General features: G+C 31.4%; 1 protein-coding gene across 1 annotated transcript; it reads left to right on the plus strand.

Annotated features, from left to right (window-relative positions):
- The first annotated feature begins 2,308 nt into the window (after window positions 1-2,308).
- Window positions 2,309-8,552, plus strand: LOC129972417 (acanthoscurrin-2-like). Its single transcript, XM_056086551.1, has 2 exons — window positions 2,309-2,428; window positions 7,653-8,552. The coding sequence occupies exons 1-2, from the start codon at window positions 2,414-2,416 to the stop codon at window positions 8,337-8,339; spliced, it is 702 nt and encodes a 233-aa protein (XP_055942526.1). The 5' UTR covers window positions 2,309-2,413; the 3' UTR covers window positions 8,340-8,552.
- Window positions 8,553-17,176: the final 8,624 nt, after the last annotated feature.

The raw sequence follows: 17,176 nt of genomic DNA on the forward strand, positions 1-17,176 counted from the left end.
ATTCAAGAATGAAACTCGATATCGAGAATTCAACCAGACTAAATCCTCCCTCCTTAAAGAATTATGTGTCAATGTTTGGCATAGTTTGGCGACAGTTCAAAAATGCAATAAGTTAGATAGATTTGTTAGCATGCTAGAGGATTTTTCAGATTAAAACTCAGATTTATGACAAATCCGCAAATAAGAAGAAATATTTTTTCCTACTAAAAATAAGTATATTTTTAAATTACTCTATTATAGATGCCGTTTAAGTTGAATAAAAAAAATGTTGCATTTTATTTATTGCATTAATTTACCTGAATTTTGCCGTTCATTTCCAAGAAAAAATATTACGTGCTTTTATTTATTTTTGATGTTGTCATTTCTTAGAGTAATAATATTTAATTGCGTGTCATTGTATAAATAAATAATTTTTTAAATCTTAAAATGATGCAAAAATTATTTCCTTTAATAGTAATTTCCGAAATTACTTTTAGGAAACTTAGAAATTTCGAAATAAATAACAAAAGTGATAAAACATCATTGTAAAATATAATGCTGGTTATTTTAGAGAATTTCTATTAATCTCAGTCGAGGATGACAAATTGCCTGACGCATGGGTTTTTTTTAATCACAATTTTTAAATGACCTTTCAATATGGAAGTGTACGTAAAAAACAGTCTTAGCAAATTTGGGCAAACAGTTTTGTGCTCCACTGGAAGCGTAACTAATGAATTTGAATCAATGAAAACACCTAATTATAACCCCTAACGTAATTTTCTTTAATATTGCGCTTTATAGGGTAATTAAAGAGATCAGTCTGGTTCACTATTATGAGACAGCTTACAGTTAATATTCAGTAACTGTACTTTATCAGCGGTAACTTCTATTATTTACATAGTTTAAGATTGCCTCTCTAACTGTTTCTGTTTGAATTCTCATGAGCTGCAATGTTTCTGAAACTTTACAAAATTAATGGTTGACTGGTAATTGACTAAATATATATTTACTTTTACCATTTTAAAATTTATAATTAAATTTATCTTTTCTTACAGTATTTAAATAAAATTAGTATATTTTAATATATATATTAGATATTAATAATATTATTAGATATATTAATTATAGGTATTAATATTATTAGATGCCTTTGGATCAACAGTACCTTTTGGTTGTAGCCCAATTAGCCTACAGCGTAACACGGCGGTAATACGAGGATGTTAAAGGTAGGACACGCTCTTTTTTATAAGACAAAGGTACATAATTATTGACAGAGGACAAGATAAGGACTTAATACATGATAAGACAAGAGGACATAATTATTGTTATAAGAAAAACAGAGTTCAGAATACAAAAAATATCAAGAATTCATAGATTTTAAAGTGTTAATTAGGCACTTCATTCGCAATAATCAAAGAAAATATGTTATAAATATTAAAAGAGAAAATACTTTAGATATTATTAAGGAAGTATCAACAATTTTATAAATGCATGAAAGTATTAAGAGAAAAAAATTAACAAACCTCTTCGGTTTTAAAGCCATATTCTTAGTATTTTTAAAAACTCACCAAAAAAACACACCTGTGTTCTTACCAAGATTTTATGGAACACGCAATATCATATTAGAAAAAGTCGAATATGCATTTAAAAGACTTACATAGAAGAGACTCACCATTTCGGCACATGGATCACTCGAAAAATTTTATGTTCGTTTCTGAGTTTCCATGTTCATATACCGAAGTGCAAAGACATATACAGACGCTAATCTAAAAATGCTTGAATTTCAACTCGGGGGTTTAAAACGTGAAAATTAGTCAGAAAATTTTGATAAAATATTGTGATGATTGTGATTCTTGTATACGAGATAATAAAAGGCTATCTGTTATTTAGTATTGTTAGTTTTGAATACAATGCAAATGTATTTTAAAATTTCTATACTATTTCAATCCAACCTGAAACTCTACCGCCTGTATATTTCACGAGCGTGCATTTTCAAGACGACGACAACAACAATGTTGTGATTGTCAAGGACTTCTTATGCGATACCTTATGACGATAAAGTGTTGTCTAAACATAAAACGGAACTCACGATTTTCTATCCCTTTTACGTAACAATTAAATCATAATTGATCATCCACGACATCTGTATAATGCATTGACTCTTTCGTTTGTGTGTTGAAATTTATATCAAGATTTGCCAGATTTTGGCAGTTGTTTTCCTCAATATGGCGGATATTCGAAAGATGGTTATAGAGGATATAAAACCATTGTTGAAAAAAATGTACGCCTCGTGTGAATATTCCGTGACAATAATAATTAAAACATAAAAAAGTAGGCGTGGAATTTCTGTATATAAGAACGCGACAGGTGGTTCTTAGTGTTAGTTTTGTCTGCAGATTGATAAAGAGTACAAAGAAGATTACAGCTGGCCATCATGGGGAAGTTAGCGGTAAGTTTATTTTTGGGAAATCAATCGAATTCTTTGTGTGGATATTTTACATTAAAAAGAGAATTAAAAAAAAGAATTATCAAGCGAAAAAGTGCTTGCAGATTTTTCTTAAGTGCATTTTTAACTAATTAAGAATAAAAATAAAAAATGTCAGTAAAATGCCAGGCGAAGAATAAAAAGGTATAATAAGATAATATTATCAAATATGGAGTATTCTTTATATATATTAGTTTCTAAAATATCAGTCTGTATTTGTGTTAAAGGTTGTCTTAGATTCTCAAAATATTTTGCTTTTTTAATTTATAATGAAGACGTTTTTAAAACTGAATACTTAATTGTTTTTATTAATTATCTGAATATAATTCGATCTAGTTTCGAAAATGTCTTTAAAAATTTTCATATTACATGTAAAAATATGTATTATTTTCCATCTTGTTCAAGCATAATGTTTTTATTTTTATTTTTATGAATTTTGATTAGAGAAATGTTTTGTTAATAACTTACCAAAAATACATTATTGATAATCAATAAATTAAAACATTTATATAATACTCAGATTGGTTTATATATTTTCATATCGGTTATTTTTTACTCTATTTTTCAACATTATGAACTAAAGATATAACAGCATTCATATTGTGAGATTTAATTCCTTTGTTTAAATTTATTTTCTAACTACTTTCAAACTAATATCTTAATCTGATGATTTCCATGTTCAAGCTATGATGCTTTTGATAAGTGTTTATATTATACATATTTCTTAAATTATACAACGGTACGATGAAACATGAAATTGCACTTCAATTTTAAAATAACTAACATTTCAACAAATGGCAGCTCCTGAAAAAAATTAACAGAAATAATTTTAAATTTACTCAGTCAATAACTGTCAATTATTTTGTGCTTGCTATTTTAAAATCATGAATTTTTATTATGAAAGTAATTTTCCGTAAAAATTATTTATGTGATTTCTGCATTGCCTAGTTTGTTTATTTAATTTTAAATAGTTTTTTTCTGTGAAAATTTTAATCAATTAAGAAAGGCCAAAAAAGTAGAATATTTCATTCAAAATACAAACGAGGAAAGAATCGTTTGCAAAATGTTTCCGAACTTTTCATACTTTGGCAAATTTTGACAAAAATGTTTTCTTTTTGTCACAAGTAAATGAATATAATAATATTAAATTCTTTAAGAATATTTATTTTGTCATTATCTCTCAAAATTATTGATTTAATTTTACTTTTAAAATGAAATTCTGTTAACTTACCGCGGTTCGAAACTATATGAGCCTTATAAAAATAGTTCTGAAATTTGGTAAAACAAACTAAATGTCACCATGTTACTTTTCTGATTTTGAGCTTACGATTCCTTCTTTTGATCACCGTATTTATATCTAAATCTGCTTTAAAAAAATTTTTTAATGAAAATTTTTTTAAAAAAAGTTAAAACAGTGACTTATTTCTAGGATTGAAACCCAACAGCGACAATCGTATTGGTGTATTGCATCGGATTGGATTATTTTAAAATACCAATTAGTAGCCTTTGACCGTATCGCTTTATTTATTTTTCCCTCAACAAAGCATTGTTTAAGTATCAAATTGAGCAGATATCAAAGAAATCTGATTTTTAAAGCCTTACACCTGTTCTGTTTACTGAGCCATTAAAATATCGTCATTTGTTTATTGAGCCATTAAAATGGAAATCATGGTGTGTTTTAAAAACTCAAATCTAGTACTCAATTTCAAATTGTACGTTCTATTTTGTGGTAATGTAATTTCTATTTTTGATTCCTTGTGTAAACTGAGTCAGGCTGAATCTTTTCCGCTTACCTTTTAACAATGGAAGAAAATCACGCAATCAAATATAAAATTTAAAAAAAATGGTTTCAATTTTATTGTAACAAGCAAATCTATTGTTGAAAACTATGTAAAAGACTTTTTTCCTACAGATCGTAAAAGTTATGAAAAAAATTGTGCAACTAAATTGACTTAAAATTTAAATTAAATTTTTTTAAAATTTATTATAAAACGTTTTTTAAGTTAGAATATTTTCAGAAAGTTTTGTGAAAAGCTGCAAATTCTCACTTAATCAAAATCAAAATAATTTTTAAAAAATTCGATACGAGATGCACATTTTTATCCATCAAAATTTAATATACATCTACACTTTAGATTATAAATCTGTGTACCAAATTTTATCCATCCAGCTCTCTAAATTTTATAATTATCGTGTTCACTTGCACTCTGATAGACCCACAGACCCACTTCCTCAAGAGGGATTTCGGTGTTAAATGACACGCTGAATACGCTTTTCATGTGAATCTGAAATTACTTAGGTTGGTTCCAATGCGAGAAATTTAGAATTTGCTTTGCTTCTGTGTTGAATATTTTTCACACTTGATGAAATATTTATTCCATGTCGAATAAATAATCAGAATACATTTTTAACTAGAAACAGAAACATCATATATTTCTGCAGAAATATTTAATTATTAAACTCTTGCTAACATGGTTAACTGGTTTCTATATTATAATATTTATTTGACTTGTAAAGATTATATACAGTATACTCCCGAATATCCGTTTCGCGACTATCCGGCCAAGTTTTCTTTTACGTAATTAGCTGAGGAAAGCAAGGCGTTGCATTGGCAACACTGTCAAGGCTTTGGAAGCAGGCGCCTCCCTCTCCTCCTACATGTCGTGTGCAAAATACAAGTTGTGACAGGAAAAGAGTAGAGTACTGCTCGTTGTTCATTGTTATCTATTAAAGACTTTTTCAAAAACTAAAAACTGTAAGTTTTGACGTTTATCTTAGGGTTATCTTTTCATACCTGTATAATCATTTATTAGTGAAAAATGAGACCAGTTAACTTACTTAAGAATAGGCCTATGATTTACTTTAACGTTTTGTTTATATTTCCTGCGTTTAAGTTAAGCATTACAGAATTTATGTTAAAATATGAACAGTTTATATCTTTCAAGTTACTTGTTCTCTAATAAATTCCTAAAACGTGCAGAGCAGTATAGTAACAGATATAAACTACCAGTACAGAGCCTTCTATTTTAACTCTATACGTTACCGGCAACTGTTTCTGCGATTCAACGGCCCGCGGCCGCGTTCACATTCAACTTGGCTTGAGATAAATGAAAAGCTTACTACTCAATAAGAGGTGAGAAAATACGTATATAACAGTGAGTTGTGATATAAAAATTTTGTCTTCTGGTTGTGATGGATAAATAAATAAGTTCATAGAACTCCGGCCTATCCGGCTTTTTTGTTATCCGGCCTGTATCCGCCACATCAGGCCGGATACTCGTGAGTTACTGTAGTTGAAAATCTTTTTCACGATCTGCAAATCAAATATCATGTTATCGATCAAAAACTCCGCCTCCGGTGGCTGATGTAGGAATTTTTCATATCTCGGCGTTGTGCGCTAATCCGTTCAATTTCATATGTCGAAGAATTTTTAACGTACATAACGTATTAATGTTTTATTTTAGTTTATTTTGGTCACTTTTTGGAAGTATATAAATTTGTATCAATTTTTTTTGTTGCTATTTTGGAGAATAAATTATTAATAGAGATTATGAAGTATTAACTGTAACTATTAATTAAAGATTTTCTTATTTTTAAATAAAAGTATTTATTATATTGGATATAAAAAATAATAAAATATAAGTAAATGTAACATTTAAAATTATTCCGTTACTAGAGCTATCAAATGGAATATGGCATAACTAGTTAAACGAATAATTATACCATTACGTTATAAATAAATAATTAATTATACTTTAATTTTATTTGGCAAGGATTTTAATAATTAAATGTGAATACTCAACGTAGTTTTAATATCTTTCAATTCATTAATATGCATTTCTTAGAAATTTATATATTTGGTAGCTCCTAATTCTTTATCGGCCTACCTACGACCCCCACTAAAACTAGCGACCTAGAAAATCAAATACCTAGTATTTCTAATTATACATCTACTACTGCTCTTCCTTTTGAAGCTCTTAATGTGTTAAAGAATCCGAAGTAAATAGTGTACAATTAATAAAAAAATGCACGATTTTCGAATGTTTTCTTTTTTTTAACCCCTTTATTCTATTTGGTATCTTTCAAGTGTGTAAATGTGAAATTTTGTATTCGTTAGTTGAATCCTTCATCAGTATACACTAAGAATATGATATTTAGTATAGTCTTGTGCTACTATGCAACATTTTAATATTTGATGCGACTCAATGATGATGATGTCGTGTCCGCATTACCACGGAAAGGGGGTGCATTAGCTTTTGAGAGTAAAGACCCTGAGCACCCGAGGGCAGAAGTCTGACTTCTAGCTCATATGAAAGTGAAACTCACACATTCGCTTGCACAACCCCTTTTCACAGGGGGGCACATTCACACACCTCATAGATAGAACACAGATGAAGAACAACCCTACCCGAACCGGGATTCGAACCCGGGACGCCCAGATCTCGGGGAAGATGCGCTAACCTTATGCAAGGACGCCGGCGATATGGTTCAATATTTTAATATAATATTAGTGACAACAAATGTTTTAGTATTTTCAGGTCTTAATTATCAGTTAATTGATTAGTTTTAATTAAATTTTGTCTCTACGCATGGAAGTGAACCTGAAAAAACACAGATTAAAAGATAGCAAAATTTTTCGAATAATAAAATATGTAAAATATTAATATGAAAGAAAAGAATAAAAAAAAAATTAAAACATTTATCATTTATTAGTTTCATTTATTTATTAGTATTTATTTATATTGTAGAAAATAAATTTTAATAAAAATATCGGGATCAGAGCAAAAATGCTAAAAAGTAATCTGGAAAACAACAATAAAATTAAAGATAATAAGCACACAATTGACATTAAAGAAGATTTTTTGATATGAAAAATTAAAACCATGCTATAAATGTAATGAAAATTTCAGTTTATTCAAATATTTCTGCCAGCGTCTTATGCCTTCACTATTTTGTTTCGATTTCCATATTTTTAACACGAAAACCAAATAGCTTCTTTTTTGCAGATGACACTAAACTTTTTTAAACTACGCATTTTCATTTTTTTAGTATTGAACAATAATTTCTTTACTATTTAAAATTTAGTTTGATTAATGAATACTTTTTAATTATTAACTTAATTTTGTGATATGTTATAATCAGAAGATTATTCCAAATTCAACGTTTTATAAAAAAATATTTCTTTCAGGTCCCGATACTTATTTCTGTTGTAATCTGCCTGCTGTCCACGAAAGTTTCTGATGGTCAAGAATATGGTATGGAAGAAGGTGGAGGACCTCCACCACCACCACCAGAAGATTTTGGGGGAGTAGGACCTCCACCACCACCACCAGGAGGCTTCGGGGGAGCGGGAGCTGCAGGATTCGGAGGTGAAAGACAAGGAGGTTTTGGACGTGGTGGCCCAGGTCAAGGAAGCTTTGGACGTGGTGGCCAAGGACAAGGAGGCTTTGGACGTGGCGGCCAAGGGCAAGGAAACTTTGGACGTGGTGGCCAAGGACAAGGAGGCTTTGGACGTGGTGGCCAAGGGCAAGGAAACTTTGGGCGTGGAGGGCAAGGGAAAGGAAACTCCGGCCGTGGAGGTCAAGGACAAGGAAACTTTGGACGTGGTGGTCAAGGACAAGGAAACTCCGGCCGTGGAGGTCAAGGACAAGGAAACTTTGGACGTGGTGGTCAAGGACAAGGAAACTTTGGACGTGATGGTCAAGGTCAAGGTGGGTATGGAGGAGGTGGTCCAGGTCAAGAAGGCTTTGGAATAGAAAGGCAAGAGCAAGGAGGTTTTGGAGGTGAACAAGAGTTTAGAAATGGTAGACCTGGAGGTAATGGAGGCAGCCCTCCTGGTGGTTTCGGAGGTGGTAGCAGCAATGCCAGACCATGAGGAAACAGAAATGGTGGACAATCATGCAACAGGCTCGGGGGAATAGGAGGCGATCAACAATACGGAGATTGACAACTGTACGGAAGATAGACAGTATTCGAAATTTTAGACAGAGGAAGAATATATATTCTTCAATTGCAAAGATAATTTCTTGAAGTGATTTAATAAATCAACTTTTGTACATTCCTTCTATTAAAAAACTATTCAAAACTATTCATTGTAACCTTTTGTCAATATATTCTTTCTTATTTTAAAATTTATTTATTATTGATTTTCTTGAGAAAGTCAAATCTCAGTTTCGCAATTGTAATATTTGCGTTTATTACTGATTCTAACATAACTATGAAATCATAAATGTTCAAAAAATATTCTAAAGACAGTATGAATAATTATCAAAGCTTGAATATTAGTACGATAAATTTCAGAAAATTTGATCGTTGTACTAGTCAATTCAGTCTGATAATTTATGGCGAATACTGGTTTAAAAATATCCGAAAAGTAGGTAAAACTGATAACTGAACTATACTACTGGTAAACTGAAAACTGAAACCGATAGTAGGAAAAACTGATAATAAGAAAATATAAAAACAGAATTTCAGATCTTCGTGACTACTAAAGTGACTATAGAAGGCATTTTAAAATTTTTAAAAGGATTTCAATAAAGGACTCTTAAAAAAGGCAAATGATTTGGAATAAAAATTTCTGGCAACAGTTTATTGTTTGAAATGAGAAATATCGTCAGCTACTTTTACATTTATTCTTCTATGAAAATGACACATATATAAAAGTTGTGGTTTGAAGGTTATATCTTTGTTTTCCAAAGAGAAATATTCCCATTTAGTAAAAAAAAAAAGGCATTGTAAAATGCACGTATCAAAATTTTTAAGTGCAAAATAAGCAACACTAATCATTACTTTTACACAAAAAGGAGATCCAAAATAAGTGCCCGAAAAAGGTATGTACTATTTCAAATATTTGTAAAATGAAATCTCTAGTAACAACAGAAAATACTTTGATGCAGAAACCAATTGTAAAGCCTTTAAGTCCATAAGTAATAATGATAAATAAAATAATTAACCAAACTTTACGACTTAAAAGTCAAGATTTACAATTTAAAAAAAGCTAAAAAAAAAAAAAAAAAAAAAAAAAAACGTAACGTCCATTAGCTTTTGCCAAGGGATGTGCCTCAACGCAGTCAGGCACATCCCTTGGCTCAGGGGATGTGCCTGAGTTCTCAAAACAGTTTGTAGAACTCTGCAGGAAAACTATTTAACAGAAGACAAATGGAAATACCATTTGGCCCTACATGATGCATGATTTACCTTAACGATTGCAATAAAAATACGTATATATAGTAACGAAGAAGAGAAATGGTCTCCCCGAAACTTTCTCTCATACGCTCAAATATACGTGTTATGTCAGAGAACGTGTTACATGGCACTGGTGTACAATAGTTAAGAAATATTAACTTTTGGCTTGTATTTAGAAATTTACTGAATCTATTGTGTCATTCTTGGCGAGTTATTTGATGATTAATCCCTGGAATGGGGTTAAAAGTATGAGAAAATCGAATTTATGTTTTACAAATATTTTTCTTAAACGATTAAAATAAAAATTTGACACACAGCTGCACTTGTAGTCACAATTTTCAATAACAAATTTGATATATTTAAGTCAATGTGTTTTTGAATTATCACGTTTGCTTATTTCTAAAAGTACAGACCGACAGACAATCAACTCTTCTTTAAATTTGGCTCAAAATTTGACAGGTATCTACACCATATATGTTAAAACTAAATACCGAATTTTATTTATTTAACCCCCTTCGTTTTGTAATTATAGCTTTAACTTATATTCAAACAACCGGAAAGACAGACAGACTTCTTTTGAGCATATTTTGCTCAAAATTTAGTAAAATCTGCAAATTTGGTGTAAAGACCGTATACCAAATTTCAACTCTATAACTCGAATCGTTTTTGAGTTATCTTTGTTTCAAACAGACAAATGGATGGGCATTTTCCAGAAATGTGTATTTCGAACTCTTGGAGATCTGAAATGTGGAGATTCATAAAAATCTCGAGTTTGAATTTTTTGACGATTATTATATTTTCTCTGCATTACATATATGAGACAATAAAAAAAAATGTTCAAATATATTTCCGTCAAAAAGAAGTTTCCGTAAGGGATTTATGATTTTTACATAGTTATCCTACAACGGAAAATTAATTACAAGAAGAGTGGGAAGAAGGTTAAAATCAACTCAATGTATTATCAAGAGAAAAGGCTACGTCCTACATTGACAGAAGAAATTCCATTTCTTTATCCCAATGATTTTCAAAGAGCGAAATTTCGGCAAGAAGAAGCTGCACGCCATACTTCAAAATATGCAACTTCATCCCTTGAAAAAAGCAAAGCCTGTATACTTTTTCAGCTTACTCCTTCGAAATTTCTTAATGTTGCACCCACGGACTATCGGACCTTTTATTCGATGAAAAGAGTTTTTTGAAACGCAAACCCTTTACGATTGATGGACTCAGAAAAGCTGTAGAAGAGGAGTGGAAAGTAATACCCCTGGAAATTTTATGAAAAGTCTCTCAATAGTCAGTCAATAATGCAGGCGTAAAAGAGCAAAATAATAATATTAATAATAATAAAGGTTGCCAGATCGAATATTTAAAATAATATTTTCCCCATTTTAACATTAATTAAAGAGTTCCAAAATTGTTCTAAAAATGTGTATACACCTTCTGTATTTCGTTAAGGTCCTTTCAATATATGTAAAAATGATTTATATTATTGCTTTGGAACTAGTTTTTAACTCCGCTAATTAATATTCTAAATAAAAGAAATTTATATTTAAGACAAAATATACCTAATTTCATGGATTTTTTAAGACGAAATATATTAATTTTTATGGAATTCTTTCGTAAACATTTATTATATCACTCACCAATAATGTGGTCGCAGATGTAGTCAGTGACAATTTTCTGAAAAGGCATACGAGATTGAAGGGGGCCATAAACAAATTCAACATAAATCTATTTTTCTAATAACTTAGTAGGTAAAAATCCTGTGAATTAAAGAGATTTGGAACATATTTATACTTTGTCAAGCATGAATTGTCGTAATTATTACTGATTCTAGTTAAATACCGAATGTCTACTTAAATAATATTGTGTACAAAAATAGATGCTAGGCAGAAAAGAGTCATGATAAAAAAAAAAAAAAAAAAAAAAAAACATACACATTTTCACAAAGTTACTAAAATTGCCAAAAATATTAACCAATTAGCGAACTTAAAATAAATCATTAATATGTTAATTCAGTTAAAAATATATTGCAGTATGAAATTAAATTTGCCATTTTATTTTGGCACAGACACAAAATACTTAAATTCTTCAATGAATGCAGTCAATTTCTGCTTCTTTTGACCCTAAGTGCTTACGATAAAATTAATATTCTTTTCTACATCTTCATGAGATTTAATGTAAGTTTTTTTCGGTCAAGCCACATGTATCACTTTTCATTTCGTCGAGGCCTTTTTAATTTTAACCATTGTCAGATAAAATAAATTGAGACGAGATCCTATCCATCGAAATTTTAAAGCTACACTAGTGATGAAATATATAAAAAAATTACTTTAAATTAATAGCGATAACAGAAGTTCCTATTATTATGAACAGATGCTGTCATTTTTGAAGTTTTATTTTCTGAATATAATTTTTTTCAATTTTTAACGCTCATTATTTTAATGTTTTTAAAATTAACTCTGTATGAAGAAAATAAAATTGTTTGTAAATAGAATAGAGCTTCCTCTTCAAAGAGTTAGTCCGAAATGTGACATTTGATTTAGCATTTTGATGCAAAATCAAACATGATAAATTTTAGCAATGCATTTTTAGTTTCTCATATACGTAGTATAGAGAAAGTATAATAATCGTTGCCGGCGTCATGGCGTAGGGGTAGCACGTCTTCTCCGTGATCTGGGGTCCCGGGTTCGAGTCCCGGTAGGGCATGATTGTTCTTCTGTGTTCTATTGGAAGGTGTGTGAATGTGCCCTCCTGTAAAAAGGGGTAGTGCTAGCGAATGTGACGAATGAAGTAGCTAAGTCGTACTCTTAGCCCTAATTGGCGCTACTGAAAAAACAGGAGACGCTCATTTGGCTTAAACCGCTGACAGGTAACTGTTTTGGAAAATGTCAGTCTGTGACAAAGATAATTCAAGAGTGCTTTGAGCTGGCTGGTTGAAATTTGGATGCGGTCTTTTCACCATACCTATAGATTTTTTATCAAATGTTGAGCAAAATCCATTCAGAGGAAGTCTGTCTGTCTGGTTGTTCGAATATATGTTAATACAATAACTGCAAAATGAAGAGAGCTAGATGAATAAGATTCGGTATACAGATTTAACAACTATAGTGTAGACTGGTGCCAAATTGTGATCAACTCCAACAACGAATTGATTATCTGTCAGTCTGTATTTTCAGAAACAGGCAAACACGAGAATTCAAAAAACGCAATGACTAAAACATATCAAATCTAGCATGGGATTTTGTGACTACAATTGCAGTTTTGTGCCAAATCTTTGTTTCAATCGACTGAGAAAAGCGTGTCTAAAGCACAAATTCGATTTTCAGATACCATTAACTACATGCCTGGTTCATTAATCGCCAAAAAAACTTGCGAGTATAGATTCAATAAAAATGCTAAGCTCATGCCAAAAGCTAATATTTCGTAATTATTGTACGACAGTGCCATGCAATGCGTTCTCTGGCATGACAAGTTTATTGCAGAGTATGCAAGAAAGTTTAAGGGAGACCGTTTTCACTTGATGTACCATGGTATTCGTGTATATCGGGCAGATTCACACAGTTATAGTAACAAGATTATATTTTTATTTATACTTTTATCTCAAATTTTTGATCATTAAAACTTTTTCTTCTACTGTAGTCATTGGCGGATTTTAGATTAGGTCAGCTAAGTAGATGCCTAAGACTGCTGGACTGCAATAGAGACGCAAAAAGATCGATTAGAAATTCCATCAATCTAGTTGTTAAATGAATAAATTTGCATAAAAAAATTAATTCTATGAATTATTAAATATTAGATAGATATGAACAATTTATCAAGGGTTGTTGGAAGGGACCTTATGTATTTCTTTACGTTCACTTAATTATAGCTTTATTTATATACACCAAGTGCCAAGTGGATACGGTGCAGTCATATGAAAGAAAAATAAATAATTGTCATGTTGATTAAATTAAAAATGCGTTGAAATATGAAATTAAATTTCGTTATTTTTTTTTTAAAGAAATATTACATAATGTACATTAAAGCCGCAAAATGCCCAAATCTAGTACCGGCTATAATTTTTTATACGTAAAAGAAAAGTTTTTCAAGTGTTTTAGTGGTGCAGACTGGTTTGAAACTTGATTATTGCTAATATCATGCAGAAACAGCCTTTATATATGTGAGATGGCATATTAAATTTATGTCTTTACCTTTCTACATATATCTCGAATATAGTAGACACCTCCTTCATCAAAATTCTGGAATATTAATAAAATTCAATCGAGTGACATGTGTATGTACTCTTTATTTGAGTTTCATCACATCCTTATAAGGCACTAATTTAATCAAGCTGCTCGTCTGGACGAAGAAAAAATATGAACAAGCTCTGAATGTCAAAAGAGAAGCATTGTGTAAGAACAATGGATTTTGGAAAAACCTCGGAAAAGGCGGGGATTTACTTTATATTTTTTTCTTCGAGTTTTCGATTTACGGATGGTGACTTTATTGTTCGTGGCGGGCGCCAGCGAAGTGTGTCGCACTTTGTAAAACAATGGTAAATACATATATTTACATTTTTACTCTATCTATATTTCGGTGATAAGGAAGATATTCCATTGAGGAAATTTTGTTTGTAAATGTTGAGTTGGTTTATTATATCAGAAAGCATCTAAGTATCATCATTCGAAAATAGGAAAATAAAAATAATGGAAAAAGAACCTAGTTGTTGGAAAGAAGTATCATTTTCGGGTGTTTCTACAAGACAGTATAAAAAACATGCAGCGTGAGAGCCGCTACAGAGAATAAATATAAGTGCTATTGCGCTTAGTGTTATATAAATATAAATGATAAAGTTAAAGAGCAAATTATAATTATCTTTTTTTCACCTTCTACAGTGTTTTTGTCACTGCACTTCTTTGGAACTTAAGGAAAGATTCAGGCACATCACTTAGGTAAAGATCAAGGCAGTAACCTTTTTGTGATCTTGTGACAAGTAATTTGACACTAGGAAAGATTGAAAACACATACTTTATTGTAACGGAGCACCCGCACTTTTATGAGAAGTTTTGAATGCCTATATAAAACAGCTACGCTATTGCATTGGCGGATTACAGACTAAGCAGCTACATAAGCCCAATGGACTGAGAGGGATCCGCAAGCAAGTCTGTTAAAAATGATATCAATCTGTTGCCAAATAAAGGAATTTACATATAAATGGATAATAAAATACACATAAATGGATAATATTACCATGGATAATAAAACATAAAGTTAATATTAACATTTTGTAAAGGATAATATGTCACATTCCAACATGTTTAACTACATTCATTTCTTTATTATAGCATTTATAAATTTCAAGCATATATTTCAGTAATATTGTGTACAACGAGTATGGCTGTCATTCATGCACTATATATATTTTAACTGGGTGAAATCTGCTGTGTTTAGTTGATGACATGATACATTTCGATTGTTCAGGAGCGAAATTCATTTTCATTAAAAAATATTCATATAGTTATGGACTTCTTCCGGATGCACATGGTATATAATATTACAACTACAATAGCAACAAAAATCGAATTCACGATGCTTATTTCAAAATTTTTTTCTCAATCTTTGTAGAGAAGAATTGATGTTTCGCAAATTACAGTTATGTCAAACATATATTTCTTCATAATTTGATCTAGTGAGTTCTTTTGAAATTTAAGTAATTGAGAAAGGATATATAGTATCAATCCCCTTTCATCATTTCTTTCCAATATATTATTTGGAATATTTGAAATTAATTGACGAAAAATAATTGTTAGTTATTTCTTTTATAATCAGTATGCTAAGTATGCTAATAAAATGCATTGCTGATTTCGTAACACACACACACACACACACACACACACACACACACACACACACACACACACACACACACACACACACACACACACACACACACACACACACACACACACACACACACACACACACACACACACAGGGTTAGCAAGAAATAAGTTACCCATTTCAGAGAGCTCTAAAATGCGTTCTGTTGATCCAAATGAGATAAAATTTGAATTACAGATTATTGAGATGATGCGCTTTATATTTATTGAATAAAAAAATAGTGCAAAAATTCACCGTTAGGTGGCGTTATAATATAAAACCGTTTAATATGGTTTATAATTGTTAAATAAAGTAAAATTAAAGCTGCTCAATATGTTCTCCTTCATTTTCAACAATATGCTCTAATCGGAGAACCGTATTTTCTATAGATGACCGAAGTGAGTCTGCCGGAATTTTAAGAATATGGTTCCGAATGTTGTCCTTCAGATCTGGTAGAGATGATGACCTTGACGGTAGATATTGTCCTTCAAATAGCATCACAACCAAAAGTTGCAAGGGGTGATGTCCGGTGAGCGAGGGGGCTATTGGAAAATGACGTCAGATAACTCGTGCTTCTGTGAAATGCTGTATCAACAATCGCTTTACACGACGATTAATATGAGGTGGTGCACCATCCTGTATGAAAATGATGTCTTGAAGGCATCCACGCTGTAGAAGAGTTGGCATTACAAAATCTCTCAGCATATCACGGTACCATTGTCCTGTGACGCAACAGGTTTGGATTCCATTTGAAGTTATCTTTTCAAAGAAATATGGCTCAATGATAAAGGTAGCTGTAAATCCACATCATACTCTCACTTTTCAGGATGCAAGGGTTGTTCCTGGATAACATGAGGGTTTTCCTCTGCCCAATTTCAACAGTAGTGGGCATTAACTTGGCCATTGAGGCGAAAGTGGGCCTCATCACTCCACAGAATATTCTCTGGCCAAGTTGTGTCAACCACCATTCGAGCAAGGAACTGAAGTGCAAAAGTTTTACGAACATCTAAGTTCTCGTCCTGCAACAGTTGCACAGACTTGATTTTGTATGGATAAAAATGCAAAATCTGCCGTACGAGTTTTCGTACAGTTGAATACGGCATATCCAGAATACGGGAAACAACTGGTAAACTCACACTATTATGCGGCGACTGAATGCTGGCGGTGGCTGGTCAACGACCGCGGTCGCCATATTTTCGACGCTGGAAGATGGTGGTCCTCTAACTGGAAGAATGCCAAGTTGCCCAGTTTTTTCAAATTTCTGCATCATTTTACGTAGGGCCCCTGGAGATATTTAACCTCTTCGTATCTGCTTCATACGATGAAATTCCTTTCAGGCTGCAACGGAGTTTTGTTGGTTCTGGTCGAACAATTTCACCAGCAACGTGTTTTAACGCAACACAGGCATGACAAACTGAGAATAAATTAATGTTCGTGTAGAATCCGCCTTCTTTTTATTCAAAGAAAAATGGTAATAGACATGCGCTGAAATGCAAATTATGTTTCACATTTTCAATATATGCAAATAAGTGCCATTTGTGTTACAGCGCCATCTATTGGTGAAATTTTGTGCTAACTTTTTAAAATTGATAAATGTAAAGCGCATCATCTAAATAATTTGTAGTTCAAATTTTCTCTTATTTGGACCGATAGAACGCATTTTAGAGC

Source organism: Argiope bruennichi, chromosome 6 (assembly GCF_947563725.1).
Source record: "Argiope bruennichi chromosome 6, qqArgBrue1.1, whole genome shotgun sequence".
Taxonomy (NCBI): domain Eukaryota; kingdom Metazoa; phylum Arthropoda; class Arachnida; order Araneae; family Araneidae; genus Argiope; species Argiope bruennichi.